The 25,779-nt window shown below is 38.0% G+C and overlaps 1 protein-coding gene across 1 annotated transcript; it reads left to right on the top strand.

Annotated features, from left to right (window-relative positions):
• Positions 1-392: 392 nt before the first annotated feature.
• Positions 393-25,779, top strand: LOC110466421 (nitric oxide-associated protein 1-like). Its single transcript, XM_021522888.1, has 8 exons — positions 393-1,589; positions 2,205-2,333; positions 4,423-4,587; positions 5,699-5,925; positions 10,598-10,729; positions 14,042-14,158; positions 21,590-21,707; positions 25,014-25,779. Exons 1-8 carry the CDS (start codon positions 533-535, stop codon positions 25,193-25,195), a joined length of 2,127 nt encoding a protein of 708 aa, XP_021378563.1. The 5' UTR covers positions 393-532; the 3' UTR covers positions 25,196-25,779.

Here is a 25,779-nt window from a genome sequence, read left to right as displayed (position 1 = left end):
ATATTGTAAAATGAAAATTATTTTATAAAATGATATCCGGATTAAATACCATTCCATCCTTTGAAATGGAAAAAAACAATCATATAACTGTATTATACATCTAAAAGAACAGATCTCGTTTAAGGTTATAACTTTTCATATTTATTGTTTTGAGCTAGACTCTACTGCCTGTTCACGTTTCGATTATTTTGATACTATTATTTTTTGTTGTAAAGGTTTAACAAATACCACAGCAAACTTAATAAACTTATTTTAACTCAAATTAATTAAAAAAATTAGTTTAATTCACTCACCACAACTTATTTATAAAGAATAATTTCGTTACTTAATTTTGTATCCGGAAATAAGATACAGATATTTCATTTTGTTTTAAATTTTAGAATATCCTAAGGCATCTTCGTCTGCTGAATGTTTGATAATAGTAAAAAAAAAAAAGGAAAAACGTGTGTTGTGTTCCAGAATGAAATAGGCGAAGAACATGGTGCTAAAACTTGAAACTGTACTAATTGTATTGTTATAAATTTAACTCAAAATGAATTTGTTACGGACAACTCGTTTCAACCATTTTGATATTAAAAATATCCGTCTCGGATGCTTGACCACACACCTTCAGTCAAGTGAGATTTTTCTCGGTGGTCAAAAGTCATATGTTCATATCTCGGCAAAGAGATCTAAAACAATAAAAGAGATGAGAGAGCTCAAACTTAATAAGGGCGTTGTAAAGCCTGTTGTTGAAATAGACAATGTTCCGTCCTCTGTTAGAGCTGCAATAGGAAAGAGGAAGATAGAACTTTCTGAAGTGAAAACGGATGTTGGAAAAAGAGAGGAACTGACATTGGATAAACTAGAAGACAAACTTCGGTCTATTCAATGGGATATGAATGCCATTTTGAAAAAGGCTGATGAATCGCAAAGTCCAGATGATCACCAGATAATAGAGAAAGACGAAGAGAGTCTTGATGGATTCACAGAAATCGTTAACATTGATCCAGAAAAATATTCAAAAAGACGTAAAAGGAAAAGCAGACTTACTGAATCAACGTCGCTACCAGATCCTAGCATGCCAATATCAGATATTCCCTGTAGAGGGTGTGGTGCCAAGTTGCATTGTCAGAATGCTTCATTAGTTGGCTATATTTGTAGCTCAAAGCTGAAATCATCTACCATTGAAGAGCTCCAAGACACCATGTGTGAAAGATGCCACTTGTTGAGGACACGTAAAGTTACTCTACCAGTTGAAGTTGATGAGGATCAAATTCCAAAGTTGTTTGAAAGTATAAGATCTGAAAGGTGTTTGGTTCTGTTAATACTTGATTTACTTGACATCCGTAATAGTATTCCAAAAAATATTGTAGACCTGATCGGTCCAACAAAGGATTTATACATTGTAGGAAGTAAGGTTGATATGATTCCAAAAGATGGAGATGGCTTCCTTGAGAGGGTGGAGTCAGGACTTGTTAGTGCCTGTATGGATGCAGGCATTGATGTGCATGCTAGTCATGTCCGTCATATCGGACTAATCAGCAGTCTTACTGGTTATGGCATTGAAAATCTTGTTACAAAACTTCTGAGTGATTGGGAATTAAAAGGTAGTTATATTTTTGAAATACAAAAAAGGTCTCTGGTCTATTGGCTTTTGATAGCCAGTGATATGTTTGGTGTGACAAATTGTTCAATCAAAAATGGTTTTAAACAACTTTACAAAATGTCTCGATTTTTTTCTCCCAAAATACAGAAAACAAATTCAAACTAAATTTCACAGTAATGGTGAACTCACCACTGTGACATAGGTTTAAAGTAAACTGTAACAAATCTGTTCTGGTTTAAAACTTGACCAAAAAAAGTATGATCAGTTTGATATATTTTAGGGATGCTCATGATCATATATATATTGCAAACTTTAAGGATTCTGTTAGTTACAGAACTTTGCTTTCTGAATATGTATATAACTATACTATATGATTCATTTCTAACGATCAACCTCCTTAAAATAACTGATAATTTACTTGTTCATATACTATATATCCTGGTTTATATTTTTCAGACAATTTTAATACATTTGATGTGATCAAATACAGTTTTGAAATACCTCGAGATAAACAGGGTCTTTGAGTTAAAGAGTTCAAGATAACGAGGTTCAACTGTATATCACATATAGTATATAAATGATTTATTTAAGGCTGATAGCAATTTTGTCATTTCAGGAAATGTTTATTTCGTTGGGAACATGAATGCTGGAAAGTCAACGTTGTTTAACGCTCTGCTGCGGTCAGATTACTGTAAATTTTCTGCTCGAAGTGGACTACCAAGGGCGACTGTGGCTGACTGGCCAGGTATATGTAACTAAGTATGAGAGAAAACTTTGTTGTAATGGAGTTGTATGAAACATTTAAATAGGGCCGTACATCTCAAACCCCTGTCACACTATATTCCGTCTTTGCGTATTGCAGAGTTATCTTCTCTTGGGAGCAGGTATTGATTGTTACGTCACTTGTTTGTGAGAATAACGTCATCAATTTTTGAGAAAACGACGTAATTTTCTCACACAGACCAATGACGTAACAATCAATACCTGCTCCCAAGAGAAGATAACTCTGCAATACGCAAAGACGGAATAGCTAGAGCCACATTCCCACGGCGTCTAAGAAAAATCCAGAATGCCAATCTGCGTGCAGTCGAATCGCAAGCATTGCGCGGCGGGATCGTATAGAACGCCGAGCGACGGGATGCACTTTGAGCATGCCCAAAACAAACGCTGTTGCTTGGCGTTCTAATAAGAGCGTAGTGGGATCGCCGTAGCAGCGCAGTTAGGTCTCCTTCAACGACACAGGATCACCGAGGGCGCGCACAGAGGTCATAGTGCGAACGCAATGGTTATCGGTGGCGCACGCTTGCACAGCGATCGTACAGCGTTCTCTGAGATGATACTGCGTCTCTACCGCACTTATACGGCCATCTACGACGCGTCTACGCCGCCTACAAGGAGTTTTATTTTTCTTACTGCGTTCTTACAACGATTGTTCGGAGCTGCCACGGCGATCATTGCGCTCCCAATGCGCTTCTTCCACGTCAATTGGCGTTTGCATGACAATGAACCAAGCCAACAAAATAGGATAAAGGAATGATTTATATGAAAAAGTATAGGTAGTGCAAAACAATGCGCCGTGAAAGCCCGGTGCACATGCAGTGTGCGCACATGACAACTCGATGCACGCAGTGGAAGCGCCGAGAGAGCTCCATGAGAGCACAGACAATCGCCAACTAGAACTCCGTAGGAATGCCGTAGAACACCATGGATCTGCGTAGAAATGCCAAGGTCGTTGTGAGAACGCTGTGACATCGTCATCTTCATGAAAAATATTAATTTTTTCCTGCGATCTCACAGCGCTCTTGGGAAATTTAACAACGCCGTGTAATCGCAGTGGCAACACGGCTAGGTGTGACAGGGGTTGTAGCTCACGAAATTTCCCCTTCCCCCACAATGAAGTTAGGAGGGAGGATACCAGAATCAGATTGATGTAATGAATTGCCATACATATGCTTTTCATTTCAGTTTGGTTACTTTTATTGGAGCAGTGTCGTTTTACGACTGTTCAGTTAACGAAAGCTGCCTGATTTGTTGTTTAAATGTTACCTCAATAGGAAGTGATCTGGTATTGTTCAGAAATGTAGCATCTAATCTAGATTTGAGAAGTGTTTAATACACATGGTATTTGTTTACATCATGTAATTGGGAGAGGGGTTCTATATCATCAAGTCACTAGCCAAATGGATACATGCATTATGCAAATGTACTGTCTTCAAGCCAATCACAATACTACTTAAGTCATTGTCTCTAAATTATATGATGCAGCAATGTCTGTTTTTAAATTTGAAATTAAGAAATCTACTGTTTACACCAAACTTACAACTTGAAACTTTGTCTAATAATTTTGTAATCTATAAAATACCTACAGTACTTAACTAATCATTTACTAATGTACTGTGTATATATACATTTCAGGTATCAGTCATCCTTATGATAAAAGATATAAAACTAGGAAGATGTTGACTCTCATTTGTGACTGTTATACTTATACCTAGCTATATAACATCCTGTACAGTTTATACATGGGTATGTTATAATTCATCCGGGAAACTTCTGCTCTAACTTGACGTAATGACAAGTTCTGGCTGGCGAGTTAGTTCTCTGATAAAGTACAGTATTCTGTTCACAGGGAAATTTGGTATTACATTTTGTATGTTGTATGATGATTAATGTGAAGGGTAAAATTGATGCTGTGCAAATATGGAGGGCTAAAGTTTCGCATGTACATCTACAACCTGTTTGCTAAACAGGTAATATTCTTGAACAAAAGGAAATTAATGATTGAGCACTTGATGTATAATTATCTACAGAACAAATATTTCTTATATGTACAGGAACAACTGTGAGTGTTCTCAAATTCCCCATTACCACTCCCATGGGGTGGAAGTTAGCAAAGCGTGCTGCACGATTTGGTAAGCACAGAAATAGTTACCAGAAGGAACTAGAGCTAAGACGCTCCAAGGCAAAGGAAGGCAACTGGAAATACGCCTCAGTGGCAGGTAAGTTTTTTGTCAACTTAACTAAACATTGAACTCTGATAGATTGAGACCATAAGGCATCATTTTTACAGGAATATTTAGAATTGCAAAACGGTAACTCAACATAAGCTTTAACTGATTCAAAGCCGGTAAGTGATCTTGACATTTGTATTTGTAAAATGAAAAAGTTTGACGCCAATGATGCAGACATTTATGATTATTAAAACTAAAACACGATGTAATAGTTGTAATTAGCAGGTACGTTAGCCATTAAATACATATAAACCATAGCTAAAAGAAGTTTGTAGCTTATAAAATAGAAAGCCAATAACTCTATAAATAGATTCCTACAATAAAGCCTCGATGCTGGGATTTTCTGTTGGAAATTATCTTTCCCATCAGCAGAACATGGATGCTAATATTTCCCTGTCACCCCGTAAAATCATCTTCATGATTGTAAAGGTCACCCATCCTCTTTGAGGAAGAGGTTAGATAGTGTTAATCCAAAAGAAATCTTTTTGGCATCTTTATGTTTCAGGCCCTTGGGTCTGTTGTAACAGGGCATTCAGTTTTGTTATCTGCTAATATGTAACTCCCCTTGAATAAATAAAAAACAACTAATTTAGTGAATTTGACATGTATGTTTTAATTAAGAAAGTATCATCAGCACTATTGGAGATCAAAGTGTTTAAACTGTAAAATAAAAAAAAAACACTATCTTATAAGATGGAGTGAGAATAAGGCAGGGATCAGTGCATAAGCTTTAATTTTTAGCCTACCTATTTCAGGTGGTGAGCTTTTCAAATCGTCTGTCGTCCATGATCCGTCTGTCATCAGTTAAAACAGGTTTTTTTTATCACTGCATGTTACTCAAAAAGTACTGAACTGATCTTTTATAAATTTCATATAAAGGTTCCCCTTGGTCTCTAGTTGTAAATGTTTCATTTTGTGACTGATCTGAAAAAACAGAAGAAAAAAAGTGAAGGGAAAAGATCATTCAATGAATGGTCAGAGACAATTAATATCCCAGAGGGATCTGTTGTATAATTATCAGTTTCCTTGAAGCTACTTTCAGTTGTCATGCCAGCTGAACAAAGAAATATTGTTTGTTGAAAATAATTTATTGTGACAGGCATTGTGGCCGCCACAGATTTCCGGGATGAAGCCGATATAATAAAGTCTTACCACGAAAAGGACAGGTACAAAGGCTACGACTCCCCTATGTATGAGTACTCGGCTGATAAGGTGATCGTCAAGAGGGATACTAAACCTCCCGAGCCAAAGACAAAGTTTGACCCAAAGAAGTATGAAAGAGCAAAATGGCTGTGTGATACCCCAGGTATCAGAAACACAGAATCAGTAAGTACCATAACTGAATATATATATGTGTGTCCCATTTGATCAAAGTTTTAGGAAATTGTCTCCAGCATTTCGTTTGTTTGCTCGTGTTTGTCAAAGTATTCATATATATATGTAGGATCTTACACGAGTTTCCATTTCATATGAGATTTATGAAACGAGTCTAAGAATTTTTCAATTTAGCGAGCCTCTGGCGAGTTAAATTGAAAAATTAGTGACGAGTTTCATAAATTTCATATGAAATGAAAACGAGTCTAAGATCATTTTTATTACATAATCAAGATTTGTGGCATTTATTTGTGTAAAACTACAATTTTCATGCAAACTTGAAATGTAAAAAGCTGCCATTTTGACTACAGTGCGTAAGTCTGTGACGTCATGTACTTGTAAATGTCCTAGGCGTGATGTCAAATTGAAACAAAAGAAACTTACAACCAATCACAGGGCTGATAGGTTATATTACATGGGTTAATACGCAAAAAATGGGTATATTTACTGGATAACACAGTACATTATATGATAAATCAAACTGCATTACTTGTATGGTTCTGTACTAGGATTTTGGTAGTTTGAAGATTCCGATTTGTCTTTTAAGACTACCTCTTGCAAAAGTGAAGCAACAGGGAGTTGTACAGTCCAAGGTGAAACACTGCTTTGCCTGCAGTTTGCAATAGATGTGGGGGTAGAGGAGATTCTTAAAGTGGTCAGCACTGAGAAATCTACAAAATTTACATATAAATTTAAATAAGTTTGTGGTTAATTGGTTGATGATAATCTGTTAAGTACCTGTGCACATAATATAAACACTAATTCTGCATTATCAGATATTATTGATACGTTTCATAGGGAGATAACTCTTGACACAAATCCTGAACTATAAGGGGAGATATATTAAACGGAACTATGAATGGATCATGAAAACTTGTAGATTTAATTTCGAATGTTGTTTGAATAAAGTGTTGTTAGAAGTGACAAACCAGTTAATCTGTGTTTGCTTATTGCAGAGTTATCTTCTCTTGTGAGCAGGTATTGATTGTTATGTCATTTGTTTGTGAGAGTAACGTCATCAATTTTTGAGAAAACGACGTAATTTTCTCACACAAACCAATGACGTAACAATCAATCCCTGCTCACAAGAAAAGATAACTCTGCAATACGCAAAGACGGAATACTATAAACTATATTATAATGCTGGAGTGACTTCAACAAGACAAAGGGTAGAAAAAACAACATGACAAGAGGAGGTGTAGGGCTGACTTTAACAACTACAGGACATAGGGAGAACAAAACAAAAGTGGATATGACAGGTGGTGTAGGGGTAACTCTACCAGGACATAGGATAGACAAAACAATAGTGGATATGACATGAGGTGGTGTAGTGGTAACTCTACCAGGACAAAGGGGAGACAAAACAATGGTGGATATGACATGAGGTGGGGGAGTGGTAACTCTACCAGGACAAAGGGTAGACAAAACAAAGGTGGATATGACATGAGGTGGTGTAAGGAAAACTCTACCAGGACAAAGGGTAGACAAAACAATAGTGGATATGACATGAGGTGGTGTAGTGGTAACTCTACCAGGACAAAGGGCAGACAAAACAATGGTGGATATGACATGAGGTGGTGTAGTGGTAACTCTACCAGGACAAAGGGGAGACAAAACAATGGTGGATATGACATGAGGTGGTGTAGTGGTAACTCTACCAGGACAAAGGGCAGACAAAACAATGGTGGATATGACATGAGGTGGTGTAGTGGTAACTCTACCAGGACAAATGGTAGACAAAACAATAGTGGATATGACATGAGGTGGTGTAGTGGTAACTCTACCAGGACAAAGGGGAGACAAAACAATGGTGGATATGACATGAGGTGGTGTAGTGGTAACTCTACCAGGACAAAGGGCAGACAAAACAATGGTGGATATGACATGAGGTGGTGTAGTGGTAACTCTACCAGGACAAAGGGCAGACAAAACAATGGTGGATATGACATGAGGTGGGGTAGTGGTAACTCAACCAGGACATAGGATAGACAAAACAATAGTGGATATGACAGGTGGTATAGGGGTAACTCTACCAGGACATAGGATAGACAAAACAATGGTGGATATGACATGAGGGGGTGTAGTGGCAACTCTACCAGGACAAAGGGTAGACAAAACAATGGTGGATATGAGATGATGTGGTGTAGTGCTGACTCTACCAGGACATAGGGTAGACAAAACAATGGTGGATATGACAAGAGGTGTAGGGGTAACTCTACCAGGACAAAGGGTAGACATTACAATAGTGGGTATGAATAATGCTGGAGTGACTTCAACAAGACAAAGGGTAGAAAAAACAACATGACAAGAGGAGGTGCAGGGCTGACTTTAACAACTACAGGACATAGGGAGAACAAAACAAAAGTGGATATGACAGGTGGCGTAGGGGTAACTCTACCAGGACATAGGAAGGACAAAACAATAGTGGATATGACAGGTGGTGTAGGGGGAACTCTACCAGGACATAGGATAGACAAAACAGTGGTGGATATGACATGAGGTGTTGTAAGGGGTAACTCTTCCAGGACATAGAGTAGACAAAACAATGGTGGATATGACATGAGGTGGTGTAGTGGTAACTCTACCAGGACAAAGGGTAGACAAAACAATAGTGGATATGACATGATGTGGTGTAGTGGTAACTCTCCCAGGACAAAGGGTAGACAAAACAATGGTGGATATGACATGAGGTGGTGTAAGGGGTAACTCTACCAGGACATAGAGTAGACAAAACAATAGTGGATATGACTTGATGTGGTGTAGTGGTAACTCTACCAGGACATAGGGTTGACACAACAATGGTGGATATGACATGAGGTGGTGTAGTGGTTACTCTACCAGGACATAGAGTAGACAAAACAATAGTGGATATGACTTGAAGTGGTGTAGTGGTAACTCTACCAGGACATAGAGTAGACAAAACAATGGTGGATATGACATGAGGTGGTGTAGTGGTTACTCTACCAGGACATAGAGTAGACAAAACAATAGTGGATATGACTTGAAGTGGTGTAGTGGTAACTCTACCAGGACATAGGATAGACAAAACAAAGGTGGATATGACAGGTGGTGTAGTGGTTACTCTACAAGGACATAGGATAGACAAAACAAAGGTGGATATGACTTGATGTGGTGTAGGGGTAACTCTACCAGGACATAGGGTAGACAAAACAATGGTGGATATGACATGATGTGCTGTAAGGGAAACTCTACCAGGACAAAGGGTAGACAAAACAAAGGTGGATATGACATGAGGTGTAAGGGTAACTCTACCAGGACAAAGGGTAGACATTACAATAGTGGGTATGACATGAGGTTGTGTAAGGGGTAACTCTACCACTACCAGGACATAGGATAGACAAAACAAAGATGGATATGACATGATGTGGTGTAGTGGTAACTCTACCAGGACATAGAGTAGACAAAACAATAGTGGATATGACTTGATGTGGTGTAGGGGTAACTCTACCAGGACATAGGGTAGACAAAACAATGGTGGATATGACATGAGGTGTAGGGGTAACTCTACCAGGACATAGGGTAGACAAAACAATGGTGGATATGACATGATGTGGTGTAGTGGTAACTCTACCAGGACAAAGGATAGACAAAAACAAAGGTGGATATGACATGGGGTGGTATAGTGTTGACTCTACCAGGACATAGGGAAGACAAAACAATGGTGGTTATGACATGATGTGGTGTAGTGGTAACTCTACCAGGACATAGGGTAGACAAAACAGTGGTGGATATGACATGAGGTGGTGTAGTGTTGACTCTATCAGGACATAGGGTAGACAAAACAATGGTGGATATGACATGAGGTGGTGTAAGGGAAACTCTACCAGGACATAGGGTAGACAAAACAAAGGTGGATATGACATGAGGTGGTGTAAGGAAAACTCTACCAGGACAAAGGGTAGACAAAACAATGGTGGATATGACATGAGGTGTAGGGGTAACTCTACCAGGACATAGGGTAGACAAAACAATGGTGGATATGACAAGAGGTGTAGGGGTAACTCTACCAGGACATAGGATAGACAAAACAGTGGTGGATATGACATGAGGTGGTGTAAGGGGTAACTCTACCACTACCAGGACATAGGGTAGACAAAACAAAGGTGGATATGACATGAGGTGGTGTAGTGTTGACTCTATCAGGTCATAGGATAGACACAACAGCAATAGATACTATAAACCATCATAATTTGGAAACTTTAAATATATTAATTTTCAATTAATGTAATGGTAAAGCGTGATAACTTAGTATTTGGAAAAGCAATTGGATTTTCAAACATTGTTGCAACGGACTGAAATGTGGCTGTTTTAATGTGTTTGAACAGGTTACTTTTTTCTCTTTTAATATTGTGATTCATTATAGTAGACCATAGGTGTTCGTAGTTCCATGGTAGCAATTAAGACATTTTTCTTTGGTTGTGATTTCATCCTGTAGAAAGTCAACTGTTAATATGTTATGGCATCTACCAAATTCTCCAGAACCACATTAATACTGGGTTTTGACCCTTCTTGGGGGTGGAAGGGCTGAATCCAATATGGGTGAAAGTAATGGTAAAAGACTAAAAAGTGCTAGCCTATAGTAATTGTTTTTCATTTGTTATAGATGATGACCTATCTACATCCAGATGAACTGTGTGCCATCCTCCCCCAAAATGTAATGATGCCACGCCCCTTCCTCCTCCAACCAGGAGATGTTATCTTTGTTACAGGGCTGGGGAGACTCGACTACCTCGAGGTGACTATGGCATGATCATTTTCAGTTATTAGATTATCTAGTCCAAAGGATAAAGGTGAGCTTATGCCATTACATGCTGTTCGTCATCAGTCCATCTGTCAGCAATTGGAAACATTCTCAGGTGGTCACAACTTGGACACAGCTGAAATCCCCACCTTATAACCATATAGTTAAAAGTTATACAATTGCAGTGCATGAAAAGTACTACCAGGATTGGCCTCGGGGTTTTTCCCCACCCAAAGGGGCTTAGTCCCTTGGTTATAACATGAAAACAGTTAACCTGATCTCCACCCTTTATTCTTGCCATACGAACAATTACTGATTATGAAAACTAAAAATAGCCACAGGTACCAGGATTGGCTCCAGGGTCTTGCCCCATACTTGATGACTTGGTCCCTGGATGATTACTTTTGCAGCGGTTGAGATCTCCACCCCATAACCACAATATGCAACTGTTGTTTAAAATTCTGATACAGATATGCTACAAGGATAAGACTCTGGGTCATAACATGGAAAGGGTTGAGATCCCCACCCTTTAACGAGTTATACAAATTGCTGGGCATAAAGGGAAAGATAACAATCATGCTAACAGAATTGGTCTTGGGGTCTGTCAACCCTTAGGGACTTACTCCCTGGGTCTTAACATCGAAACATTTGAGATCACAAACCTAGATCAATATACAATGTTGAAATACAGTGTACTAGAATCACATATGTTACCAGGATTGGTACTGGGGTTCAATTTTATCCCTGGGATCTTCTTTGCAATATTACTTTTAATGAGTACATTTTGCTATGATTGCTTCAATATCCAGGTTAATGATAAACCTGTAGGTCCTCTTGGCCTTTTGACTATATAAATTATGTGAAGTTCAATTACAGAATATAAAACTTGATGACCATGTAGACTAAAATTTGAAAACAGTGTCATTAATTAGGGCCCCGTATCGGAGATACGGGTGCCCCACAGTAATCACTCTGTCTGTCTGTCTGTCTGTCCGTCCACAAATTTTGTTCCTGGCTGATAACTTTGATATTTATTGACCGATGTACATGAAACTTGGTCAAGATGTTCAGTTCACAAAAATACACATTGAGGTAAAAAGTCAAGGTTAAATGTCAATGTCATAAGGTTCAAAGGTCAAGGTCAAATTTTGTATCTTTTCACTGATGAATATTTTGTTATGACACTTTGAAGCAATGTTGCTCTGAATTAAACGAGGAGTCAAATGACCAAAGGTTAAAGTCATCGGGTCAGGGGTCAAGGTCAAATTTTGTAGCTTTTAACTAATGAGCATTTTATGACATTATGAAGCAAAGTTGTTCGGAATTAAACAAAGAGACACACTGAGGTAAAAAGTTGAGATCAAAGGTTAAAGTAATTAGATTCAAAGGTCAAGGTCAAATTTTGCTTTTTTTCACTGATGAACATTTTGTTATGACATGATGAAGCAAAGTTGATCAGAATAAAACAAGGAGTCAATTGACCAAAGATCAAGGTCACTGGGTCAAAGGTGAAGGTCAAATTTTGCTTTTTTTCACTGATTAACATTTTGTTATGACATGATGAAGCAATGTTGCTCAGAATAAAACAAGGAGTCAATTGACCAAAGATCAAGGTCACTGGGTCAAAGGTGAAGGTCAAATTTTGTTATGACATTTTGCAGCAATGTTGGTCAGAATCAAAAAAGGAGTCAATTGACCAAAGGTCAAGGTCACTGGGTCAAAGGTCACAGTCAAATTTTGTATCTTTTCCCTGATGAACATTTTGTTATGACTTTATGAAGCAAAGTTGGTCAGAATTAAAAAAGGAGTCAATTGACCGAAGGTCAAGGTCACTGGGTCAAAAGTCACAGTCAAATTTTGTATCTTTTCCTTGATGAACATTTCATTATGACTTTATGAAGCAAAGTTGGTCGGAATTTAAAAAGGAGTCAACTGACTTAAGGTCAAGGTCGTTAGGTCAAAGGTCAAGGTAAAATTTAGTATTATTTTGCTGGTGAACATTTCATTATGACACTTTGAAGCAATGTTTGTGGGAATTAAACAAGGAGTCATTAAACCAAAGGGCAAGGTCATTGGTCAAAGGTCAAGGTCAAATTTTGTATCTTTTCACTGGTGAACATTTTATGACATTATGATGCAAAGTTGGTCCGAATTTAAAAAGGAGTCAACCGACTTAAGGTCAAGGTCATTTTATGTTATTATGTAGCAAACTTGTTCAAAACTTAACACAGAGTCAACTGACATTCGGTCCAGGTTACAGGGTCTAAAGGGTCAAGGTCAAGTTTTGTATTTTTCACTGATGAACATTTTGTTATGATATTATGAAGCAAAGTTTGTCGGAATTAAAGAATAAGTCAACTGACCATAGATCAGGGTCACTGGGTTAATGGTCAAGGTCATTTGGGTCCAAAGGTCAAAGACAAAGTGGATCTCTGACTTTGACCCTGGCTCTTGATGAAGGAGGTCTATAAGGTGATAAAACAAATCAAAGCTAACAAATGAGTATTGCCTCGGTATTTACATTTCTGTTAGCCCAGCAAATATGGAGGTGGAAGGAAACAAGGCTCACATAATAGTACATGTAAAATGTATATTTTGCTTCCTTGCGATTCTATTTGAAGTCCAAATGTCGAACGTCACACTCAGTTATATGGGCAAATTGCTTCTTGGTGATTATGGGGAATATATTGCCACAAGACGGGGCCCTTACTGACCTGTAAGTGTTCTAGTTTTGCTTCAAAATGTACATGTACTATACTATGTACTATTGTATCATATGATAGAAAAAACAGAAAAGATCACAAGTGAATGCTATTTTATTTATGAGGAGTTCTGACAATTTTTGTGTGTTTTCAGTCACACACTAAGAATTAAAGGTACATGTACACGTATGTTAACTCACATGAAGACTGTTTACATCATAAACAGTCTGTGTTCGAGGGGTCAAAGTCTCTGCAGGATTTCTCTAACAAGTGATAAGGGGGTAATCATAAACAGTCTGTGTTCGAGGGGTGAAAGTCTCTGCAGGATTTCTCTAACAGGTGATAAGGGGATAAGCCCAAGTGACTCTGGTTCTCCAGTTCTGTGATCACTGAATGTCGCACAATAGAAAATAATTGTATTTCACCAACCAAAGCAAGTGTTGAAGTAGAAATATCGAAATAGCAATTTAGGAATGTTTGCAATGCATTTTAATGTGTCCAGGATGAAAGATTTTTTTGATTGTCTCACCTTTACCATATAGTGTACAAATAATATGTAAATATGGGACGTCTATCCAATAAGCTGTTGATACTATTTCTATAGGGAAATTCTAAAGTATTGATCACAACGTTTGTGAACTCCCGGCTTCCCGTGATCAACTCTACACTGGCTGAGGCAGACGAATTATACAAGGAAAATATTGGCAAAGACCTATTCCGGGTGAGTGTTTTCTCCAAGAATACCAAGGATGGGGATGACGGAATAACAAAACGACTTCGCTGTTATGCATGAATAAAAATTGAAAAATGTTATCTTAGGTCAAGGTTGCAGGCCTAGGTTACCTAGTACACACCACAAACAGGAATAAGAAGAAAGGTGGGGGACAGGAATTGCATTTGAAAAAAAAAATGTAAAATAGGATTTCTAGCCATCCATCAACTGATGGTGGGTCGTTCATATCACGCTTTGTCCAAGGTCCGTGGTTGGACCTTCGTCCTTATATAATTGTTGATAGAGATATTTCTCAAAAAGTACTTGTCGGCCTTTCTCAAATTTCATACTAAGGTTCACATTATTTCTCATTTGTGCATGATTTGGGCTGATCAGAAAAACAAGACGGATTTAAATTATTCAAATTGGTTATCACTACATTGTATTTCACATTGTATTTCTAAACAAATACTGGAGAAATCCTTTTCAAATTTCCCGTGTTCCTATAGTCCTTAGTTGTGTGTGTTTCCTTATTAGACGGATCAAGTTAACAAGATGGCTACCAGGCAGCCATCTTGTTTTGTATTGTTGAACTGTCTCCCCTCGTTGGGAGGCTGCTTGAACTGTGGCTGGGGTTCTTCTCCCTAGGGAACCTGGAAATTAGATGTCATCTCCATTATGGAATGGGTTGAAAAAATAACCTAGATATAACTTAATGTGGTTACTGTGACCTACTTCTCATGCTTTTTCCTACACCAAAAAATGACATTAAGTTCAGAAATAAAGCTAGGATTATTTTTTGACCTGATTAAGTCACTGTGACCTAATTGTTAAAATTTGACCTATAATTAAGATTGTTTTTTCTTTGGTCTTGGAAATTAACATAGAACTGATTTATTTACCAAATTAGGCCAAATTTGACCTACAGACCCGTACACGTTCGCTGTTCCACTTTCAGCGTACCGTTTGCGTAGCATTTCCGTACCGTTTGCGTAGCACTTGCGTATCACTTGCGTAGCATTTCCGTAGTACTTCCGTACCATTACTGTAGCATTTCCGTAGCACTTGCGTAGCGTTTCCGTAGCACTTCCGTATCGTTTCCGTAGCACTTGCGTCTACATCTTTCCATTTAAAAAGCGTTTGTGAAACGTTCGGTCGAAAATTTTACGGAATATATATTTGTCGAATCGAATTGTAAAAAAACCCATTATAAACCGCATTACGTGAAAATTATTCAAACCATCATTATAATCTGAAGGGAAAACCCCCACAAAAATGACGGTTTACACATACATGGACGTAACAGCCCTCTTCCCATGGGCCTACTGTGTGTTCCCCACACCAGCATCTAGGCCTTAGGGGTAATTTAAATAACAGGCATACAGCTGGCCATGTGGTAATGACCTGTCCCTTGTTTAAGGTATAAACAATTTTAGTGTCCGTTATAAAGGGTGTTAGGGCAACATGACCACCCGCTGACAGATACATTTCTTTCAATATGATATCTACATACCTGAGAATCTAGGCAGTGATAATGCATTGACCATTCACCTGTGGTCACATTGGATTCTGATGTGCTGTACCTGATCAAGGTCACATTCTGTGATTTCAAGTCAATTAAGTCCATGTCAATTAATCCAGTTCATTGTCTATCCACCACGTACAGCTGTATACAGGTAAATCAGTTCAAGGTAAAAACCAACAGGTAAGATACTTTGGCTGTCCCTCGATCAGGAAATGACAGCCCCAGGCACAATTTCATTTCACAACAGTGCCTTTACCAAGGTAAACTAATATTTGGAACTTGGAATTCCTAATTTAATAAATAAAAATAAAAAACTTATTAGGATATTTAACTTCTCACGTAGATGATATGTTTTAAAACTAATCTATTTTTTTTTAAATGATCTATCATGAGTTCTGTTTTCAGCGAGCAAGGTTGAATACTAACCCTAATACGTAACAAACTTTTCATATCAGATTATTGAAATGATGATATTTTTCAGTAATCAATAAAAAAATCATTATGAAGATAACTTTATTGTCATCATGTGACTGAGTTCCTGAGAAAATAGAGTGTTGTCTATAGCAGAGACATATATATTACAAAACGTCTCTGTCTATAGTAAGTTTGTTAACGGAGTGCCCTCTCTGTGTGTGGTAATTATAAAGGTGTCAAAAATCAGTCAAGCGGTTCCGGGCTAGTGTACCTATGAACTTACATGGTTCAATGAAAAAGATAATTGACCTTTAAACAGCTGACCAATTAGTACCACTTAGCGCCTTAGCAAGTTCAATTCAATTCAATTCATTTATTAACTTTCGGCCTTACGGCCCATCAGTACAAACATATCAATACAATGCATAATATACACAATAACACGGCTCACAATATACAGTGAGAGAGTGGAGTAAATAAATTAGATTCTTAACTTATTAGCTTCAAAAATATATTTACCAAGTTGACATAATTCCTTAGTATTGTTAACACACAATAATTGTATAAATTTAAACATGGATGGCTTTTTCCAGTAGTACTTTTTAATAAGGCGACTTCTTAAGTTTTGGTAGGTTTTACATATCAGAATAAAATGGTATTCATCTTCGACTTCTGTAGCCGAATTACAGTTCGTACAATATCTCTGTTCTCGAATAACGTTGCGATATCTACCGGTCTCGATTGCTAATGAATGTGCAGACATTCGTAACTTTGTTAGACTAATTCTATAATTCTTAGGAATATATTTGGTTAAATAATACTGAATGGAAAAGTGGTCTACGATACACTTGTATAAAAAACACTTAGAGGAAGTCTCTAGTAAACCTCTTAAATGTTGTTGGCCTTGGTCAAAAATTCTTTGACGAATAAGCGGTAAAATTAATTTAACATTAGTCGACGATTGGCTTAACCATACATCACCAAAGCCCAAAGCAAATAATTCATTTTTTACATGGTGTACCCAGTTAAAGCAAGTACATGTAATCTGTTTTGATAAAAAAGAATATGCACAGTTCAGAATACAATTTTTCGAGTCGAGTAACTTAAACCAATACTTAATGATTCTGTATTTTCTGATACATTCTAAAGGCAAGCGACCAAGTTCGAAATATACCATTGCATTACATGTGGATTTTTTAACTTTGAGGAGTCTCTTACAGAAATTCAAGTGCACATTCTCAATGTCTATTCCTTTTATGGATCCCCATACTTCACATGCGTAACTTAATATGCTAATAACATATGTATCGAACAAATGTAACATGGTCTTAAAATTAAGACTAAGATTGGAGCATTTTGATAATAAAGCAAACATAGCTTTACGACCTTGGTCAGCTAATTGTTTCTGAATACTATTGAACTTATTGTTAAACTTAAATTGCACACCTAGGTATGTAAATTGATCAACACAACTAACCGTTTTGCCATTATAAAACCAAATTTCATTATTTCGAACTTTCCCGCCTTTTCGAAAAACCACAATTTTTGTCTTATCAATATTGACAGTTAATTTCCATTTCTCAGAATAACTAGCGAGATTATCCAACAGTTCCTGTAAACCCTCAACCGTCTCCGATAACAACACTAAATCGTCTGCGTATAGCATAAGAAATAAGCTTAATTCTCCAAAGGTATAATAGCTACTACAATTCGAGATAAAAAACGATTCAAAATCATTCACATACATGGAAAAAAGTATCGGAGACAGAATTTCCCCTTGCAATAATCCGATATCATTATCAAAAAAGTCTGATAAGCAGCCTTTGAATTTCACACAAGACCTAACATGATTATATATAGACTTGATGACTTGCAGCAGCTTCCCTCTTACTCCCAACTTCGATAACTTATACCACAAGTTGATCCTATCAACGTAGTCGAACGCCTTTCTAAAATCCACGAAACAACAATATAGACGTTTATTTTCACTAAAAGATTTTGTAATAACTGAATGCAGAGCGAAAACGGCATCAACAGTGCTAAGACCAGGACGAAAACCAAACTGTGCGTCAGTAATAATATCATAAGACTCCGACCATTTTACCAACCTCGTATTCAAAATTGATGTAAACAGTTTGCCTAGACAACTTACCAAACTAATACCTCTAAAATTGTTAGGGTCACTTTTATCTCCTTTCTTATGAACTGGCGTAATAACAGCTATAGACCATTCGGAGGGAAAACATCCAGAATTAAAAATGCCATTAAATAGTACACTCAAAACAGGCAATAGTACATTTTTACCAACTACGAAACATTCATTTAAAATTCCATCAAGTCCATGTGATTTACCCCGTTTCAGGTTACCTATCGCTTTAGCTATCTCATACACCGTAATAGGACAGTCTAATTCATCATAAATTGGAATAGAGTTATCATTGGAATTAAATTCACCTCTATTTTCTGTTACATCTGAATTATTAACATTCTCAGATGACAAAGTCTTAAAATGGTCGTACAAATTATCCATACTCATTTGAGGTCCAGCTGCTTTAGGCGACGAGAATCTCTTATAAAATTGTCTCGGATTATACTTTCTTAGTTGATCAAGCATATCACCTTCATATTTCATGTACATTCTTTTTTTCTTTGCTTCTGCTGCTTTGTACAATCTTTTCTTATTAATTAAATTGTTATGATTCTCTACAGACTTAGAACTATTAAACAAACTCAATGCATTTTTATAATTATTCCATACATGTTTCAAATCGGGGTCAAACCATGGTTTGTCCTCGGATATACCTGTATCATACCTAACTTGTTTATTTACCTGGTCTCGCCCCATTGCTCCCGCACGCTTGTCGTTCCTGTGTGTACTCGGTCGCGAGAGAAAGGGGTCCATTGCTCGAAGCAATACGTTTGAAAATCGCGTAACGCAATCATCCATATCATTTTGGGTAACATCTTCCGATAGTATAACCGACTCGTTAATATCGTTTTGATTCGTTGAGAGTACATCTAAAAAGCTTACCTTGCCTTCGTCATTCCATCGATAAGTAGGTCGCTCGTTACCTGTCGGTTCACACACGTGTGTATCATCATTATCGACCAATGAAAAACGCGTTCGTATTTGCACGTGCAGTGGGGCGTGGTCAGATAACACATTGAAATTGCCAACAATAAACTGTTTAACACAATACAATAAACATGGACTCGCAATCAAATAATCAATAACACTCATTCCATTATGGCCACAATATGTATAGTCATTTGAATACTTATTTAAATCTCTTCCGTTATAGATACGCAAACAACTCGCCTTACATAATTCTATAAGTCGGTTTCCAAAATGATTTACCACTGTGTCGGGGTTAACCCTATCAGTATAATAATCATCAGAGACATATGAAAACAAATCAGAAAGCTGACATTTAACACTGTCGTGAATAATATCATATTTTACATAATCACATACATTACTGGTACGACTGTTAAAATCTCCCAACAACATAATATCACCCTTTCGGGAATATTGACTTATACCATATTCCAATTCAAAAAATAAATCACAGTTATACTGGTTATAGAATTGGGAATTGGAAGGTGGAATATAGACACATGCCAGGTACACATCATTTCCTTGACCAATAAGAATTTTATCAATTTTTAGCCAAACTATAGAGTCACATATAATTTCACAAACTGAAATATATTTAGTTAAATTTGATTTAATCATAATTAACATGCCACCTCCTTGGGAATGTGTAGTACGTTTTCTAGGTATTACATAGGTAGAGTAACCTTCAATATCAACTTGGTAGTCATTTGTTATCCAACATTCTGTCAAAAATATAAGATTATATGTTTTAATAAAATTTTGAAATTGTTTAGATTTTAATTTATTGTCCAATCCACCATTAATGTTCCATGACAGTACATTTAGAGTATTTGAAATAGTCTCATTCTCATCACTGTCCTAATTTGTTACACAGTGGACAGTATATATCAGAGGCTGGGATTAACCTGGCCTAGGGTATATTTGGAAATATTATATTAACGACAACAAGATTTATTAATTAATTAAAGAAAGGTTTATTGATATTTTTATACAATGTATACTCAGAGACGTTATACGTCTCTGGTATACTTAAACAAGAATCAACTACATTTTCATAATAAAATAAAAGATGTATAACAAAAAAACTGTTTATCTGTGAACGAAATTTAATTAATAGACATGGTATAACATGTATACATTTCAAATATCCNGTATATTTGGAAATATTATATTAACGACAACAAGATTTATTAATTAATTAAAGAAAGGTTTATTGATATTTTTATACAATGTATACTCAGAGACGTTATACGTCTCTGGTATACTTAAACAAGAATCAACTACATTTTCATAATAAAATAAAAGATGTATAACAAAAAAACTGTTTATCTGTGAACGAAATTTAATTAATAGACATGGTATAACATGTATACATTTCAAATATCCGTACTGGATCCTTAACACAGGAGTCTGAAATTATATCATTTTTAATTATTATTAGGCTTATTAATTATTACGTTTCTTGTTAAAAAAAACGTAACAAGTTTACTTACTGTCAATATTAATTAGTATTTTATTCGGTAAGCAGGTGGAAATACTTATGACCATAACTTATTATTATCTGTGTGTCGCGTTGATCTGTTCGCGTACGTCAGGTTTTTGTGATGGATATATTACATCGATCTACCTTTATCCTCGTAGCCTACAGTGTACTGACGTTTCTTCCTATGCATTGTGGGTATGTTCGTTTCGTTTTAGATATTTTATACGCTTCCGCTTTTTATGTAAACCCGTTCTTGTCACCACAAACGAATCACCGTTTGTAAGCGTCATCCGTAGCACTTCCGTACCGTTTGCGTAACACTTCCGTACCGTTTCCGTACCATTTGCGTAGCATTTCCGTACCGTTTGCTTAGCACTTCCGTACCGTTTGCGTCCAAGGTGGAACAGCGAACGTGTACGGGTCTGTACATTATGAAAAATTGTATACATACATGGTTCATCCAGTTAGTGGCTCTTTACCAGAATTAAGCAATTTCAGGTTCCAAATACTTTTACACCAAAACCTGACACATCCTTAAATCACCATAGCTGTTAATGGGATGTAAGGCACTAACAAACCAAACCAATGGTCTGCTTTCATATCCAAAGGTTTTCAGGTTTTCATGTTTTATTTTGCCACAATGTGTTAGTGACTTGACAACTATATATAATAAGGCTGCACTAAGTCTGAAATTGTTTAATTACTGTAGAACTTATCTTCAGAATTTTCTTTCACTGCTGAATATTTTTAGAAACATCTTGTTTGATTCTGGAAAAATAACCTTAGCATTTGTATGTTTTAAATACTGATATTTTTTAACTAACAGGAATCAATCTTTAAAATTATATACATTTATGCACATTAAATATAATGGAGGAGTTGGCATTTCTATGCTTACAGGTGCCGATAGGTGACCAGGATAGGCTCGACAAAATACCAGCTCTGGTTGGCAAAGAGTTTGTGATCGAGAGGACTGATTACCAGACAGCGGCTGCTGACATACAGATGTCCTCTCTTGGTACAGTACATTCTCAAATCATTTCATATGTTCTCAGCTCACCTGGCTGGAAAGACCAAACAAGTTTCTACCATAGAGTGACGTCTCTTGTATGTCATAGTCTCTTTTAAACATCCTTGGTGCATATGAATTTCAGATTTTATAAATGAATAATATATGAAACCTTGCTCCAAAGGCAGTGGAGCCAAATAGACAAAATAGAGATAATTTTTTTTTTTATAAAAACTGCCTCTTCAGTATGGGTATAGGGATTGTAACATTGTTTTGTAGAAAGTAGTTATTGGGCCTGAAGGAAACTCAGTGATACCCCTTTTCCCAGATAACCTCTGTTTCCAGGTAATCCCTGTTCCCTGAGGTAACCCGATGTTACTAGATAACCTTTATTTCCAGGAAACACTTGTTTCTAGGTAAAGCCATGTTACATGTACTAGATAACCTCTGTATCCAGGTAACCTCTGTTCCAATGTACCCCCTGTTTCCAAGTAACCTCTGTTCCTAGATAACCTGTTTTCCCAGGTAACTTGTTCCCAGATAACCTCTGTTTTTTGTTTTTTGGCCCTCTGTTCCCAGGTTCCCCCTGTTCCTAGATAACCCCTTTTCCAGGTAACTGATTCCTAGATAACCTCTGTTCCCAGGTACCCCCTGTTCCTAGATAACCTCTGTTCTCAGGTACCTGGTTCCTAGATAACCTCTGTTCCCAGTTACCCTCTGTTTCCAGGTAGCCTCTGTTTCCAGGTAGCCTCCTTTCCCAGGAAACTGGTTCCTAGATAACCCCTGTATCCAGGTTGCCCATATTCCCAGGTAACCTCTGTTCCTAGATAACCTCTTTTCCCAGGTAACTGGTTCCTTGATAACCTCTGTTCCAAGGTACCCCCTGTTCCTAGATAACCTCTTTTACCATGTAACTGGTTGCTTGATAACCTCTGTTCCCAGTTACCCTCTGTTTCCAGGTAGCCTCTTTTCCCAGGTAACTGGTTCCTAGATAACCCCTGTATCCAGGTTGCCCATATTCCTAGGTAACCTCTGTTCCTAGATAACCTCTTTTCCCAGGTAACTGGGTCCTTGATAACCTCTGTTCCAAGGTACCCCCTGTTCCTAGATAACTTCTTTTCCCAGGTAACTGGTTCCTTGATAACCTCTGTTCCAAGGTACCCCCTGTTTCCCGGTAGACTCTTTTCCCAGGTAACTGGTTCCTAGATAACCTCTGTTCCCAGTTACCCTCTGTTTCCAGGTAGATTTTTTTCCCAGGTAACTGGTTCCTGGATAACCCCTGTATCCAGGTTGCCCATATTCCTAGGTAACCTCTGTTCCTAGATAACCTCTTTTACCAGGTAACTGGTTCCTTGATAACCGCTGTTCCAAGGTACCCCCCGTTCCTAGATAACCTCTTTTCCCAGGTAACTGGTTCCTTGATAACCTCTGTTCCAAGGTACCCCCTGTTCCTAGAAAACCTCTTTTCCCAGGTAACTGGTTCCTAGATAACCTCTGTTCCAAGGTACCCCCTGTTCCTAGAAAACCTCTTTTCCCAGGTAACTGGTTCCTAGATAACCCCTGTATCCAGGTTGCCCATATTCCCAGGTAACCTCTGTTCCTAGATAACCTCCTTTCCCAGGTAACTGGTTCCTTGATAACCTCTGTTCCAAGGTACCCCCTGCTCCTAGGTAGCCTCTTTTTACAGGTAACTGGTTCCTAGATAACCTCTGTTCCAAGGTACCCCCTGTTCCTAGATAACCTCTTTTACCATGTAACTGGTTGCTTGATAACCTCTGTTCCCATTTACCCTCTGTTTCCAGGTAGCCTCTTTTCCCATGTAACTGGTTCCTAGATAACCCCTGTATCCAGGTTGCCCATATTCCTAGGTAACCTCTGTTCCTAGATAACCTCTTTTCCCAGGTAACTGGTTCCTTGATAACCGCCGTTCCAAGGTACCCCCTGTTCCTAGATAACCTCTTTTCCCAGGAAACTGGTTCCTTGATAACCTCTGTTCCAAGGTACCCCCTGTTTCCAGGTAGACTCTTTTCCCAGGTAACTGGTTCCTAGATAACCTCTGTTCCGAATTACCCTCTGTTTCCAGGTAGATTTTTTCCCAGGTAACTGGTTCCTAGATAACCCCTGTATCCAGGTTGCTCATATTCCCAGGTAACCTCTGTTCCTAGATAACCTCTTTTCCCAGGTAACTGTTTCCTTGATAACCTCTGTTCCAAGGTACCCCCTGTTCCTAGAAAACCTCTTTTCCCAGGTAACTGGTTCCTAGATAACTGGTTCCTAGATAACCTCTGTTCCCAGTTACCCTCTGTTTCCAGGTAGACTCTTTTCCCAGGTAACTGGTTCCTAGATAACCCCTGTATCCAGGTTGCCCATATTCCCAGGTAACCTCTGTTCCTAGATAACCTCTTTTACCAGGTAACTGGTTCCTTGATAACCTCTGTTCCGAGGTACCCCCTGCTCCTAGATAGCCTCTTTTTACAGGTAACTGGTTCCTAGATAACCTCTGTTCCCAGGTACCCCCTGTTCCTAGGTAACCGCGGTCCCAGGTAACTGGTTCCTAGATAAACTCTGTTACCCAAGTACCCTCTGTTGCGAAGTACCCCTGTTCCTAGGTAACCTTGGTTCCCAGGTAACTGGTCCCTAGATAACCTCTGTTTCCCGGTACCCTATGTTCCGAGGTAGCCCCTGTTGCCAGGTACCCCCTGTTCCTAGGTAATTCCTGTTCCCAGGTAACCTGTTTTCTAGGGTAACCTGTCCCCATGTAATCCTTGTTTCAAGCAAAAGTTCCAGAATTTTGAGAGAGCTGTTTTGCTGGAACAGGTTGGTATGAAAAAAACAATGCGTCCCCTAAAGCACTGACTAGGCTTAGAGTAGGACAACCAGATTAGTTGTGGCTGGATTAAATAAGAAATATCATTGCAAGTGAACACAGTTCCAACCTCTGTAATGCTTGATAAGAAAAAGTTTTATTAATGTCTAGATGGTGTGTCAATACTTTCAAATCCACTTAATAAGCAGCTCATTGCCGGGGCCACAACCCTAGGGACCTAGTTTCTGGGTCACAGCTTGGAAACAGTTGAGATCCCCACCCCATAACCATACATTAAATTGCTGGGCATGAAAGATCGAATACAGATATGCTACAAGGATTGGCCTTGGGGTCTGGCATATTCCCTTGGATCTCATTTGGAGAATATTTTGCCATCATTGCTTAGATATCCAGGTGAGCAATACAGGCCCTGTAGGCCTCTTGTTATCATTGTGTAAGGATGTTTGTAACAGCCATTGTTTAATCCCGTATTTCATTTGTTTGTGTAGGTTGGGTGTCTGTGACCGTACTCTTCGGTGAGATGGGTGACCCAGTCAAAGTGAAGGTGTACACTCCAGGAGGAAAAGGACTCTACATGCGCTGCCCAGCCCTTCTTCCCTACACCCATACATTCAAGGGTAAACGAATCAAACACACACAGAGATACAGGATACGTAAACCATTGGTGTGATGTTGTGTTACAGTATAGCCAACCAGATATAACATTTAGCACACAGAGATACATGAGACGTAGACCATTGGTGTGATGTTGTGTTACAGTATAGCCAACCGGTTATAACATTTAGCACACAGAGATACATGAGACGTAGACCATTGGTGTGATGTTGTGTTACAGTATAGCCAACTGGTTATAACATGTAGCACACAGAGATCCATGAGATGTAAACCATTGGTGTGATGTTGTGTTACAGTTTAGCCAACTGGTTATAACATGTAGCACACAGAGATCCATGAGATGTAAACCATTGGTGTGATGTTGTGTTACAGTTTAGCCAACCGGTTATAACGTGTAGCACACAGAGATACATGAGACGTAAACCACTGGTGTGATGTTGTGTTACAGTATAGCCAACCGGATATAGCATGTAGCACACAGAGATCCATGAGACGTAAACCATTGGTGTGATGTTGTGTTACAGGATAGCCAACCAGATATAACATTTAGCACACAGAGGTACATGAGACGTAGACCATTGGTGTGATGTTGTGTTACAGTATAGCCAACCGGTTATAACATTTAGCACACAGAGATAC

The sequence above is a fragment of the Mizuhopecten yessoensis genome, unplaced genomic scaffold (genome assembly GCF_002113885.1).
Source record: "Mizuhopecten yessoensis strain PY_sf001 unplaced genomic scaffold, ASM211388v2 scaffold11133, whole genome shotgun sequence".
Classification (NCBI taxonomy): domain Eukaryota; kingdom Metazoa; phylum Mollusca; class Bivalvia; order Pectinida; family Pectinidae; genus Mizuhopecten; species Mizuhopecten yessoensis.
This window is presented reverse-complemented; position numbering and strand designations above follow the sequence as displayed.

Bases quoted from the DNA above. Each gene is read 5' to 3' on its own strand.
- LOC110466421 (XM_021522888.1), top strand. From the start codon at position 533: ATGAATTTGTTACGGACAACTCGTTTCAACCATTTTGATATTAAAAAT. The intron at 2,334-4,422 runs GTATATGTAACT...TTATATGTACAG, and splicing joins GACTGTGGCTGACTGGCCAG to GAACAACTGTGAGTGTTCTC. The intron at 14,159-21,589 runs GTGAGTGTTTTC...CTATGCTTACAG, and splicing joins TTGGCAAAGACCTATTCCGG to GTGCCGATAGGTGACCAGGA.